This window comes from Teleopsis dalmanni, chromosome X, assembly GCF_002237135.1.
Source record: "Teleopsis dalmanni isolate 2A chromosome X, ASM223713v2, whole genome shotgun sequence".
Classification (NCBI taxonomy): Eukaryota; Metazoa; Arthropoda; class Insecta; order Diptera; family Diopsidae; genus Teleopsis; species Teleopsis dalmanni.
The window spans coordinates 66,243,816-66,258,741 of record NC_051848.1 but is presented as its reverse complement, the minus strand read 5'-3'; the positions used below and the strand labels follow the sequence as shown (position 1 = coordinate 66,258,741).

The window sequence follows — 14,926 nt, the reverse complement described above, 5'->3', positions numbered from 1 at the left end:
TGTACTCTAGTTAGTTCGAGTTATAAAAAATTCGAGCTATGAAAGTTTGACTGTATGTATATAATTTTGTGTATATTCCTTTAACCTTTTGTTTTTTTGGTGTTAATTCAAAAGTTCCATTTACATCGTAAAATTGAAGATGGAAGCTAATATGATATAGAGGCATGTTCTAATTAACCAATTACAAGAATTTTAGTGCATTCTTAATAATTACGTTTATTTCGGTATTTAGCTAAAAAAGAAAACGCCTAAATATGTTTAATTTTCTTTATATATAGGCATCTTTATAAATAGATTAAGTTGATTTAATTAAATTAGGTTATTCGTGCCCATTTTTAATCATAACCATTCTTACTTTTGCGAATACATTGTCAAATGTTTTACAATTATTTTTAAAATGTGTTATACGTTACTCCATATAGTGCATAGGTAGATGGATTGGTTAGCATGGTCTTTGACTTTCTAAATTAATAGCCAATCAATTCAGCACAAATGGACCCATTGTGAAACCACATACTTCCAATAAGAGCCGTAAAACATTATTCATTGTGGTACCATTTCGTCAATTTAACAAATTCTAAAACACTAGTAATATGTGATATATTCTTTAACTGAATATAACTAAATGTTATCATACTTTTTTTTATGCGCTGTATATGAGAATAGAGAAAGTGCTTTATAGTTTATTCTTTCTTCTCATCATAGTAATCAATATTCATTTTTGAGATCAGTCGACTTCAGCGTTCATTGATAATGCCTATAAAAATGGAAATGTCATTGTAAAAGGTTTTGGGACTTTTCTATATCCTATTTTAGATAGATGAATTCCTGTACATATTATTTTTTGATTTTATCTTTCATCTTTTTTTTAGATATATATTTTTGTATCTTTAGTTATATGTCGTTAAAAAACATTAATTTGTTTTTTTTACTAAAATAGTTTAATTGGCAGCTCTTTTTTTGACAAACTCATCTGTAATACAGTATCCCTCTATATCGCTGTTCTTCGTCATTTATTTTAATTTTTTGAATTCAATCTGAACTATTCAATATGGATCTAATATATTTGTTCTATCATGTTTTAATAATGTTGACCAATTTACTTTTTAAAATTGTTTGTGAATTTCGATAACACACTACTCGTATAATATTTCTAATTAAGTCAACATTTCTGAGAACATAAACTAATAGATTATTTGCTATATAGAGCATAAACTCGAATGAAATGAAACGGGAAAAAGTTTTATTAAACGTATTGGCAATGATATGCCAGAATTGGTTTGATATGAGATATCGTTATTACTCTAAGGGCGTCCGTTTTTAAAAATTTTAGTCAACTGCAAGACCTCCTATTAAATATCATTTTAAGCTCTGCCAAAGGTTTGAGGTGGTTTTAAAACTCTGAGTTTTTTTTTTGTATTTGTTTTGTTTTTTTCCCCAATATGAATTACTGGATCCCGGTACAACCTACCTTAACCTAAATATATATACTATTTACTTGACAATGGTATCATACTGATGTGATGGGTTAAGCAATTTCAATAGCTTTCTGCCTTGTGGTCCTAATGTTACATTTTTTGTAATACCAGTTTCTGTGTTAACATGCTTTGCTGTCTAAATAATATAGATAATAGCGTTTAGTACGTGAGTCGATTTCTGAAAAATTAAATTTCTGAAAATCAAATCACATAGCAAAATTTACATATATTCTAAGAACACAAGAAATAAAAGCTAGCAAAGAATAACTTTTGGCACATTTTCACTACAAAAGGCACTCAATTGCAATGTTTCTATGTTGTTTGCTGTTTTTTAATTGCTTTGACTCAATACATAACACAATTAAGAGTGTAAATAAAAAAAAATAATTTAATTGCCTTCCCACGTAACGCTGTTATCTGTTCAGACTGGTTATTTATCTAAGGAATTAGTGGCAAGAACGTTTTACATATCAATTAAAATTTAATTATAATTACTGGAGAAATGTGATTTTGCTTAATCAAATTTATATAAGATACCTATTATTATTATACCTACCTATTATTATTATACCTACCTACTTTTATTACTATTATTGCGATACCTATTATTATAATATGATATTCATTCTGATTATATGATAATGTTAATCCATGATTTCATGCAAAAAACTGATTACGAAAGAAATAGTATAATATTACAAAAAATGAAATCTCAACATTTATTTTGGCAAAGAATCAGGTTATCCATTTCTGGATTCGGAAAATAAACGTAAATAAAACACACTTGCGAGTGAGATTTTGATCAAATTTTTTGATTAAATTTTAGTATATTGTTTTGATCTTGTAATTACAGCTTTTGTTCATACCTTCAAAACAAACACCAATCATACATTGACTTTCTGCGAGAATCACTTGATTTTCAGATTTTCACTGTTTAACTGTCCCAGATATGACAATTTTGTTTGTTCCCATATCCAACAAATGCAAAATGAGTGTGATCACTGAATTCGATCGTCCTCCAAACGCTGTCGTCCTAGCGTTAAATCAGCAAAAATTTTAGCAACACACAATATATGTATATTATAAAATGGTTGATTGATGACACATGTTACGGAAACTGTGCTATCAAATCTATATCACAAAATGGATAATCTATTATTTATTCATTAAAATATATCCTATTTTTATAGATTACTATAACATAAAAACTTTTAGATACAATAGGTATATCTATCAAAAACTATATTGAATTTGGTTTTAACGTCTCTTATGATGGCAGTGACTATTTTACTTAATAAGAGCTATTGTATTCATTAAAGAGGTTTCGAATAGTCTTGAATTGTGACAAAAAAAATTTTATATAAATAAAAAAAGTTTTTTTTATAAATAGGAAAGTTTTTTTTTAAATAAAAAAGTTTTTTTTTAAATAAATAAGTTTTTTTTATAAATAAAAAAAAAAATTTTTTTTGTTATTGCAATTTACTATTATTCGAAACCCTCCTAACAGAAACTGCAAATCGCAAATGTGTCATATATCAGTAATAAGTTTTCAGTTACTCTAAATTTTTTTTTTGTTGTTGCAATTTACTACTATTCGAAACCCTCCTAACAGAAACTGCAAATTGCAAATGTGTCATATATCAATAATAAGTTTTCAGTTACTCTAAAAATTGGAAAGTAACGATTTTCGAACTTCTTATCTTTAATGTGGATTTTTTTCTTATATATCATGATTGGATTAGCAAACATATTGTATATTTATCAGCTCATTTTAAGATTTCTTTCTAACTTTGAGATATGAAAGGGGTTCGTTCGCTAAGCTAATGTTGTTTACGTTCAATGTTAGTCTAGCACCGTCCCTGTAAGAAGTATGTCTAAGTAATTGAATTTTATTTAAAAAATGATTGACATGTATTTATGAAACATTTATTAAAAATTTACACGTCTTGTTTTAGAATCCTTCAAATGAATTTTAGTATTCCTGAATTTATTCTCTTTCTACTCTATTCTAATTACTAATATTTTTTTCTCGTACTGCACCATTGTTGGACCATTAAGAGGATTGATGATCATAGATCTTAATTGTTCATTTGGTGTATTGAAATATAAAATTTATCTACTTTCTCATTCAAATTATTAAAACTTCTTGTAGAATTCAACTATTTTTGAATTAAAACAAAAAATTAGGAGATGTACTCTCCCATAATAGAAAATGTATCTACTCTCCCATTTAAATGATCAAAATTTCTTATAGAATCCATTTATTTACTTATTTTTTGAATTAAAACAAAAAATGTGTATCCTTTCCCATATGTTTTGTTTTTGTTTTGTTTTGAATAGAGTCTTCTTTAACGTTATGGGTCTGATTTAGATTTAATATGGAACCTCAAGTTTCTCTCCTAAATTTATTATAGATTTTTATTTTAATACTTCCCCCTTGATCTTATCGTACGTTAAAAGGAATGTATGCATGTATGTATGTAGTATTTTTTGCTTAAAACGAACTAATTTAAAACAAGCTTTTGGCTATATCGAACCTAATTTCAATAATTATTTCTCTTATTTATTTATTTGTGAGTTAACAGTAAAATTAATTTTAAAGTTAACTAAGAATAAGGAATTGGACTACCAGGTCCTTTCCCCTGAATTCTCTTATTTAAATCTTAATTTAAAACCAAGTCGCTTAAAACTATTTTTATCTCCATTAAAGTTCGGTTTGAGCGAAAAGTGCTGTATAAAAATTTTTTTTTTTTATTAAATCAGTGTATTTAAAAAATATATATTAACATGTTATTTAGCGGTTTAAATTAAAAAAAAAGTATTTAATTAATTTCACTCAGATTTGTTAAGTTCAAAAGAAATTATTTACTTACTATTAAATTTTTTTAAGAACATAAATTTATATATATTTCAATTTTAAGTTAATTAACTTCAATTATTTAATTAAAACTGTTATTAATATTTTTTATTTTTATTGTATATTTTATATAATAATATTTTTTTTTTATCAGTCTTGGCTAATTTTGTGATTATCTTGTATGGACAATTGCTTGTTATGTTAGTTTATCATATATATATATATTTATATATATATATATTGCTATGATATGTATGACCAAACTTATGATTGAATTAACTTTATTCGCCCGTTCTAAAATTTATTTAATAATTCTTAAATAATTTTTTTATATAGTTTAGTTTTTTTTTTTTTAATAACACAGAGCATATATTATGAATTTTATTTAATTTTTTAAATATTTTATTTGCTCTTATTTTGTTTTATCTAATTTTTAAACCTTTTTTTTCTTAAAAACAAATGCAACAATAATAAAAACCTATCTAACAAATGAATATTATATATCAAATTGACTTCCCGACAATATTTTGGCAGAGGTACGTAAAACTAAGTCATTAATAAATTGTATCTTTACCCATTCCGTTTTTATACTTAGAATTATAAAAGGACATAATTTTTGTAACTATAATTAATTAATATTATTTTCTTTGTTCATTTAGTTATCATCAGTTTTATTACTAAATAGCATATACGTTATAAAATTTGATGAATGTCCTTGTCTAAATTACAAAAAAAAAAAAATAATTATAAAAATAATTTGAACGACAAAAAAGTATTATATATGTACAAGAATGTATTATTAGAATGTTTTAAATTCAAAATTGAAATTAAATATGTGTGTTTTTGTTTAAATTAAAAGTTTTGGTTTTTCGTTGGTCCGAGAGAACACACTGCATGGCTTCAATATTAACTTCGTATTAAAAAGGCAATACTTTACCAATATTTTCAAAACATTTAAATACAATAATAATAATAATAATAATCATAATAATAGTTTAGAGAACAGCAATTTATTTTGATAACAATTACATTTAACGTTTAGCTCGGAGAAAACACATTTTTAATGTACACTCGCCTTAATCAGATTTCAAATACTTAAGAATCCACTTTATATCAAATCTTCTAGAGCTCACAAAACTACAAAAAAGTTATAAAAATTGCACGCTTTTAATTGTTTAAAAAGATATTTGAAAATTGCCACAAATTTTTTTAATCAAACCATTTATAAATTTGTAATATCTGCTTCTATTTTAAATTATAAATAAATTTTTTTAATAAAAAGCTATATTTTAATACTTAAGTATAATAATGCTATAATTTTCAATATTTCCAAATCTTGTATAAAGGAGTGGGCTGCTAAATTTTTCCGCGGTTGCGTTAGCTCTTTATGACTTTGGCTTTTATGCAGTCGGCATACGTATCGATTCTGGAGACTTGGCCTATTTGTCGTGTTTGGCTCGCGAAACATTCGAGAAAATCGCAGAACGGTTCAAAGTATCCTGGTTTAACAAACTCACAATTGTTGCCTCCAATGATATCAATGAGGATACGATTTTGAGCTTAAATGAACAAGGACATAAGATTGACTGTTTTGGCATTGGTACTCATTTGGGTGAGCCATATTTTATTTTATTAAATATTTAATCAAACTAAAAATATCAAAATTATTCTTGAATTAAAAACTTTCAAACATTAATTAATTTAATTAATTTATTTTTATTTAAGTCACTATTTTGTCCATTTGGTAATAGATTTTAGTAGAGTCAGTTATACTGCACAGATTTTGCTAGTACACCATATGTTACTAAAGCTTAGTTTTTAAGAAGAAGTTGCCAACTACTTTGTTTGCTCATTTGTAATATCTAACATAGTGAGTGTATTTTTGGTACCCGTTTTTGTTAATGTTATCAATATATATTGTTGTTATTGGAGCTCGTAGGGATCTTAAAAGCAGATAATATGATAGAAATACACGACCAATAAATGGGTTAGAATGTGAATGGGTGATGGTTGAGTGAGAGTAGGGGGAATTTCATGGAATGGGGTGCAATTGGGATGGTTGTGACTGAAATTGAGTTAAGACAGTACAAAAGGAACAAAATTTTTAAATAGATTTGCAAACTCTTTTTGTACTTTGCGAAATAAGGGAGTGTTCAGAAAGGTTCCCAAATCGTCTACATAAACAAAAGAAAACTTCTAAAGTTATATCTTCTTCCAGCTGTTTGCACTTCCTGTGCCTCCTATGATAGGTTTGTAATACTTCTGTAACAGCATCAGTACAAATATAATGTTTTTTTACTTATTTCACCTCACCATTATTCGCCTTATCATAATTTCGTCTATTTCGTTGTGTGGATTTTCAAGAACTTTATTTAGTATGTCGGTTTCTTGTTCAAGTGCCAGCCACACAGAATTTTTTTTAGCAATCTTAACTTCTTTTTCATTTTCCTCAATGTCTTAATGGCCCAGCATGCAATAGATATGTAGTCGTCTATTCGCACTTAATCTATCTATACCATAAATTTAGTGAAAAATATTGTTGGTATGACTCCAAATAAGAAAAAAATACAAACGTTTATAATCTGCTAGTACTAATAATATGTTATTATAATATTCTAACTTGTTCGCACATTCTCCGGTTCATTGAATGAAAACCCTGTTGATCATGGAATGCATTAAACATATGTTATTAGAGAGTAAAGTTATTCGAAGCGGATATTAGCAGTTTAAAAGAATTTATTTTTTATAAAAAATGAAAGCTTTGGACTAGTAAAATTGTACGGTTACTGCACACATACAATTTTTTAAAGCATCCGTTTAACGTGGTATACATCGTAATATCAATTTTTTGATTTGCAGGTACGAAAGTGTTATATGATAATCTCTGAAACATTAAAGTGAATTATATTTAGCTTTGAGTGACTAGTACCATGCTTAAGATATTTCTTTCAACCGGATTAAACTGGTTTTTCACACATTTCACACAGTAAGACTTTTTTCGGGATGTGTTGAGAAGTTTTGAAGTAAATGGCTCAGCTTTCAGTCCGTTGCTGTTTAACTTAGTGATAGAACTTTTAAACCTGGAACTACTGGAAACCCTTCCGTTGACATTATTGATTATCTACTGTATTGTCCTTCCTCCACATTATAAAGTCAAAAAAGTTGTATAAGTGTGTAAACACTACCGACCCAATGGGGTATGGGTAAGACGTATCCGAACACTAAAGCAGTTTTCGAGATGCGGGCAATAAAGCGAAAAGTTGACAAATGATCTATTAAATAGGTGTTGAACGTCAAATACTTGGGCTCGCATATGAGCTAAGTCAGTAAGATACAGCGAGAAATTATACACCGTATTTAATGTGAGTAATAAAGCTACAGTGCAATGTCTGGTATTTGGTACGATTAGAAAATGATACAGCTGTTCAAAAATAAAATATATGGTTAGAGAGCAATTTTAGAGTGTTAGGTCGCACTGCGAAAGTTAGTGTAGAAAATTTATGTGTAAAGTAAAAATTTAGTTATATTGCTAAATAATTCAATTTGGACTGCGTTTCATTGTCTGTTATATACTCCAAAAATTTTATTCTAAAAATTAAAAGCACATTTGCACATTATATACAAATATTTCTAATATTTAAAGCAATTCCATTGTAGAATAAAAAATGTTTTGTAAACACCAAAATTTATATTTTACCTCATCTATTTCAATAAATTTGTAATTTTATAAAAACAAAATATTATTATTTCAAGATTTTCCTAGTACAGAACCATTAATATTTATTTATATATTATAGCGTTTACTTTCTGAAGAATTATGATTGCTTAGAGGTATTCTTACAACGACTTCGTTCCACCGCGCCAACAAATTGATGTAAAATTTATCTTGGCGTTTTGAAACGCTTGCTGCATTCTCTTTATCGGGTTCGAACAGAATTTTTTAAATAAAAATCGTATTTAAACTATATATCACTTCCCGTATTTAATTAATTTTGCAACGTACGTCTTACATTTAACCCTTCATTTGTTAATGCAAGTAAAGCGTTTTGTGAAAAAAACCGTTCAAAAGTCTAGCCCCGACATTCTGAAAAACATACCCCGTCACAAGTTAAAATGTATATGTTTTTTTCTGTTTTTGTTAGGGAATGACATTTAGTTGTCCCGATTGACAACCGGTTGCTGTGAAACACATTCCGATATCCTCAATTTGTTCTATCCCTTAATACGTATCTTGTCATTCTTTCATAAGATTGTTTTAAAGGTCAGCGATGGGTAAAGCAATAGTAACATCTAAGCCCACAATTTACACGCTTTTGGATCACACAAACTAACTTAGATGCGGTCTATTTTATTGTTGAAGTACCTTGTATGTATACTAGCACGTTTTGGGTACACTGAGAAAATCTGACATACTTAATTGAGTTTTGATTTCGTTTACATAAATACGTATAACAGCTAAAGTGCGAACATCATATTGTGTTCGAATATTTTGCTGTTTGCACCTCCAGACAGCTCGAGTGCTAATATATGTGTTTATAAAAAATAAACTTTTGAACTATAATAAATATCTTTTAATATTGTCTATCTATGTTATGATAGATTCGAAATTTTTTTCGAAGCTTATGTACAGTAATATATTTATTTTATTATATTATATTATAATTATTTAAAAGGAAAAAATTTAATTTTTTTTTTCTATTATTAGTTACATGTCAACGTCAACCTGCATTGGGTTGCGTTTACAAATTGGTAGAGATAAATGGACAGCCACGTATCAAACTCAGTCAAGATGTGGAGAAAGTGACAATGCCTGGACATAAAAATGCATACAGGTTTCAAATTACTTATAACAAATATAAACATATCTATATCGGGTTATATTTTTTTATCTCTACAATAGATTATATAGTGCTGATGGTCATGCATTAATTGATCTTTTACAAAAAGTAACAGAAATGCCACCAGCAGTGGGACAGAAAGTTCTTTGCAGGCATCCGTTTCAAGAGTCGAAACGAGCATACGTAATTCCATCGCATGTAGAATCATTGTACAAGATTTACTGGCAAGATGGTAAAATATATCAGAAACTTCCGACACTGGAGCAAGTGCGTGAGAAAGTTCAGATTTCATTAAAAACTCTGCGCAATGATCATAAACGTACGCTAAATCCTACCCCTTACAAGGTATGATTCACAGTATAAATATATATATATTTAAAATTTTGTTATTAATTTTTAACATTACAGGTGGCAGTCAGCGATAATTTGTACAATTTTATACATGATTTATGGTTGCAAAATGCTCCGATAGGTGAGCTATCATGATCAATATAAAAATTGTTATGTAAATCAAATTTTGAAATTAACTTATATAAAAAAATGATTAATTTTTGAACAATTTCTCGAAGCAAACATTGTTATTTGCTGATATAAGATAATAAATATATATAATTTTTAACAATTGCATATATTGTAGGGGACATTATATACGAGTATGTATAAAGGATTCGCAAAAGTTGCTTAAATTAGTGTTAATTAATATAGAAATAATTAAAAAATGTATAAAAAATAAAAATTAGTATCGTTAAATAACACAATTTAAGATTTCCATTAATTTTGTTAATATCTTAAAGTTTTGAAAAGTGATTTTTTATGATATAAAAAATTGTTTGAAGATTATTGAATAGAAATTTTATTAATTAAAAAATCTATATTGTAATCAATTATATATTTTAAAAAATATAGCTTCTATTATTATACAATTGTGCAATATTGATCTTAATATACGATTAGTTCAAGTTTTTTCACTGACTTAATTTATTTGTTATGACTTTGTGAATATGTTACAGTTTTGAATCGATTCCAAATATAAATATAAGCCCACTTTCTAAGTTGTGTATAATAAAATATGATATATAAAATGGATTTTGGATATCTTTTAAATAAATTTACACCAACTGTTGAACTGTGTCCATTTATTTTAATTACTTATTTATTGTTAATATTAATGACTGATTTCAGGGACCGTAACAGTTATCATTAAAACATAAAAATCAACTAATAACTTTTATCTTTTGCATTTTAAAATAAAACTCAAAAAATAATAATTAAATTTGTTTCATATCTTATTTTTTAGAAATAATGTTTTTTAAACGTTTTAAACGTTTGTTTAATATTTTTTAATATATTTTGTATTTTCATTTTTATTTTTCAGAAAAAATTATTGTGTCTTTTATTTTTATTTTATAACACAAAAATAGGTGTTATTTTTGCCTTAAAAATATAAAAATCAGGAATAACGTTTATTTTTGAACACAAAATATAACTCACATGGCGTGCCTGATATTTTTATATATTTAATTATTTTTTTATTTTTATTTTTAAACGTTCATATATATAAAGCATGCATAATATTAAGGATGAAAATTGTTAGAATGATAATTATATGCTTAAATAAGAGTTTTTTGTTGCTAAATTTTTTCTTAAACATTTTTGAAATAATTGTTATTTTCGGTCCCTGCTAAATACTTTTTAAATATATTTCACGTATACATCTGCTTATGATATTTATACATATAATATGCTGCCATATGTTATTATTAAATTAAGGTTCCAGGAACGGTTGGGTCTATTTCCCAGAGCCACTCGTCGTCAGCGACGTCCAAGTACCGTTCAACACTCACCAAAGGGTGGGTTATGACAACAACAACATGATTGGATTTAAGGAATATACAAACAAACCAAAAACCCTCTAAATAAATATGATATGATATAATATGAAATAAGAATTAGTTAAAGACTTATTAAAAAATTTTAATAAAAGTTGCAAAATTCATCATCAATTATTCGTAAATAATTTTTTGAGACTGGAAGTATCAGGAAACCAACTTATACCCTGCCAAATTTGAAGCTCAGAGTCAGCGCTACTTAATCAACTGACCCAAAGCTGGAGTTTTGTTAATTAGCTGTGAAAGTTTTATTCGCTAGCTGTGTTTATATAAGAACGAAATCATAAACCAGCTGTAGAATAATTAAATAAATTAATTATATTTTTATTTCTAATTGTTAAATTTCAATACTATTCTGTTGGAAGAGGCATGATTTGTTGCATGATTTATATATTCTTTCTTATGTATAGAACCTAATCTAAGAACGTAATACTGAAAGAGTTAATATGTTTTGTTATTTGAGGACAGGATAAAACTAGAATGTACTTTATCATTGTTCTCAATTGCTAATGTTACTAAGGCGATATTTCTTACAATATAGTACCGTAGGTGCTATGTCATCCAAAACTCATAAAATATTTTTACATTTATTTAAGTGTAAAAAATGTATCTAAAGTATGCTTAGATGTTTGTAACGAAGTGAAGGAAGAACAAAAACTAAAACAGTGTATAAAGTTTTGAATTATACCACATTACATACGATTGCTCTATATATATATATATATATATTATATATTATATATATATATATATATATATAGTATATATATATATATATATTATATATATACTGATATATATATATATATGTACTGAGTATTTAATATAACAATGCTGGTCTATGTAAACTACTAAGCAAAAGATTCTGGCAATAAAATTTTGATTATAGATATCCTCAGGTCAACCAATGAGATATGAACAGGTATGGAGGTCGTAGGTATGCATATGGAATAGTTGTTTCACAGTTGATTTTTTGGAATATTAAGTACATATTTTATGTATATAAAAAACTGAGTATTTAATATAACAATTCTAGTCTATTTTGATTATAGATATCCTCAGGTCATTATTATTAGATATGAACATAATAATAATTACATTTAATTTGGCATTTGAATATGCTTTATATCTTTAAATCTACTGTTGTTATACAATATAAAATAATTTAATAATATAATTTAATAACATATATAGTTGTAAGGTATGGTCCTTTATTTTTGCCAGTGAAAACTATTAATAAAGAGATAGGGTTTTGAAAAGGCGTTAAAAACCTCTCACCTTACTCGCAAATAAAGAATGTACAAGATTGCAGATTTGGTAATAAGATAAAAAGCAAAAAAAACTCAAATAGTTTTAAATTTTTAACATTTTAATTAAAATTAAATTACAAATTTATTGTGCCCACACTTTTTTTAATAAATTTAATTTAATTCACGAAATTGGATGCAAATTACGAAATAGCAATAAGTATACGTTGCACGCCTGAAATCTAACATTTACCTTTTCAATTATTGTTTTAGAGTAGCATCTCTCGGCGATATGTCCAGTTTCATCAGAGAGTTTGGGGTCCTCTTAATTTATTTCATAAACAAACTGAAGGTCATTTTCGTCAGCAATGTTATGCAATACACAACATGCCATTATAAAATGGCACAGCTTCTGCGTTCCTTTCAACTTGCAGTGATATAATTGTCGGAATCGCTGTTTCAACATTCCAAATGCATTGTCTATTGACATACGTGCATAGCTATGTTTTATATTAAATTTTTTCTGTATCCTTGTCAAACGCTCATTATCATTGTATGGAGTAATCAAATTTTCAAGACATGGATACGCGGAATCCCCTAGCAGGTAAAAATCTGTAATTCATTTTTGATATTACTGAAATCAGTATTATTGTATATATATTTTGATATTTTACTTTTACAGTTGGTTGGCAGTTGTTTGTAGATGACTGAGTTTTGAAAGACCAACTTATCACGGCATGAGCCTGGATATCCTACAAACACATCCAAAAATTTTTTGTTCTCATCACAAATTCCTTGCACACATATAGTACTTTGGCCCTCCGTGTCTATGAAATTATGCTTGCGATCGGCAGGTGTATCAATAGCGATACGAGCACAATCAATACAACCTTTATAAGAACGTAATAATTTATAGACGGATTCGAAAAGCAAAGAAAAGCCAAGGATAAAAATTTATAAAAAAATAAAAATTTATCCTTGGCTTTGATCAAATTTAGCTGATCAAAAGTACGGCAAGTGCTTTGGTTAGTGTCACTAATTAAATAAAAAAGTGACAAAAAAACCTGGAACTTGAGCATTGAAAGAAACACAATTTGTCACCGCTTCCAATTTGACAGGCACTGGCTCAAAGCCTGGCACTTGTAGTCCAAACAAATTATACATGGACTATAAACTAAATAAAAAATTTGATTATTGCCTAAGACCACTGATGATAAGTACTTGGCCATACCCGAAACAGCGTTTTATGGTCAGCCAAATTTCAATATATTAAAATAAATTTTTGTCCTTGTCTTTTCTTTGCTTTTCGATTCCGTTTGATTTTTAAATAGTTTCTCTTCGTCATAAAGACGCGTTACTCTCGGCAAGAAAAAATTAACATTAATAATTTATATTTTCAGAAAAACAATTTTTACTTACCAATCGCCTTGGAGAAACCCATTTCGCTAAAGAATTCACTTGTTTCTATCTTTTTTTGTTTAGTTGGCCAACTAATTGTTTTTGAACTCAAAGAACTCAAAAAGAAGGTCACCCTATCAATTATTCTTGATATACTAGATATAGACAGTTTAAAACGATTAGCAAGAACTCTAAAGTTGCATTTATCGTCGCCAGCAAACCACAAGAAAACAGCAACATATGTTTTTGCTGTTAAGCGTTTATCTGCGCGTAGGGCTATATACGTGTCGCTTTTACCGAACATATCTACAATGCTTGCGAAAACCTCTGACGACAACCGAAAACGGTATCGAAATTTTTCCTCTGTATAAGTCTGTAGAATATTTTCAATATAGTTTTTATGATTCTTAATTTCATCTTGTGCGCAAATAATTGCAATTAGCTCATCATATTTACTCAGGTGGTACAAAAATTCATCATCATTTTCTTCTTCGCTTTCGGATTCAGTGTCAGAATCACAGCGTAATAAAACCAGCGCGGCTTTATATAAAATACTGACTGCAGTTTTTCGAGAAATACATGTACCTTAAAAAAAAAAATTATTTGTAATACTGTACCAAATATGGGATAAATACCCTTTTTGATTCCTACATTATATATTTCACTATCTGCCATGCGGTGTTTTTTCTTAGGTACCTAAAAATATAATTAAATTTATCAAAAAAGTTCACTTCAACTAAATTTTGAATTACTTTTCTCAAATTAATTTTATTGCCACCCCTTTTTTTCATTTTCTCCAGTTCTTTAAATTTATTTTCAACTTATTGCAAATTTCAATGAAGAAAGAATTCCGATGTTTACATAAATCAGCTGTTTTTGAATGTTTCTTTACACTTACCAATTTTTACTGGTGAAAATATTGCCAGTAGTAATTTATAATATATATTTAACTCACATCCCAGACTTATATATTAATTTACTGCTTACAAAGGTTTTTAATATTGGCAATGCTATGTTTATGTATGAAACAAAAAAGTATGAACCAATTCGGGCGGAGGGAATTATTGCTCTTTCGAATAAGTTTGTGCTCATACATTTTTAGTTTGCTCCCTTTTCAGTTTTTATTTTCAACCATTATATATTAAGTTCTCGATGAAACAAATATTATTGTTATAAAATTTCATATAAAGCTTACTTATTTTTGCATATATGTACATAC

At 27.3% G+C, this 14,926-nt stretch overlaps 2 protein-coding genes across 7 annotated transcripts in view; one reads left to right on the top strand and one right to left on the bottom strand.

Annotated features, from left to right (window-relative positions):
- LOC119662307 (nicotinate phosphoribosyltransferase) overlaps positions 1-9,836 on the top strand; it is a 33,957-nt gene extending 24,121 nt beyond the window's left edge. For 5 of the 6 annotated variants that reach the window (XM_038071900.1, XM_038071899.1, XM_038071901.1 and 2 more), the window contains exons 10-13: positions 5,682-5,947; positions 9,041-9,167; positions 9,236-9,518; positions 9,582-9,836. In XM_038071900.1, coding sequence (XP_037927828.1) covers positions 5,682-5,947; positions 9,041-9,167; positions 9,236-9,518; positions 9,582-9,659 — 754 coding nt within the window. In that variant the 3' untranslated portion in view covers positions 9,660-9,836. The remainder of the gene's footprint in view (positions 1-5,681; positions 5,948-9,040; positions 9,168-9,235; positions 9,519-9,581) is intronic. The other variant, XM_038071902.1, reaches the window with a different exon arrangement.
- A 2,591-nt stretch (positions 9,837-12,427) lies between these two features.
- On the bottom strand, positions 12,428-14,604 carry LOC119661863 (putative nuclease HARBI1). Its single transcript, XM_038071368.1, has 5 exons — positions 14,460-14,604; positions 14,343-14,403; positions 13,729-14,292; positions 12,984-13,199; positions 12,428-12,921 (listed from the first exon to the last, which is right to left on the bottom strand). Exons 1-5 carry the CDS (start codon positions 14,496-14,498, stop codon positions 12,635-12,637), a joined length of 1,167 nt encoding a protein of 388 aa, XP_037927296.1. The 5' UTR covers positions 14,499-14,604; the 3' UTR covers positions 12,428-12,634.
- Between the last annotated feature and the right edge of the window lie 322 nt (positions 14,605-14,926).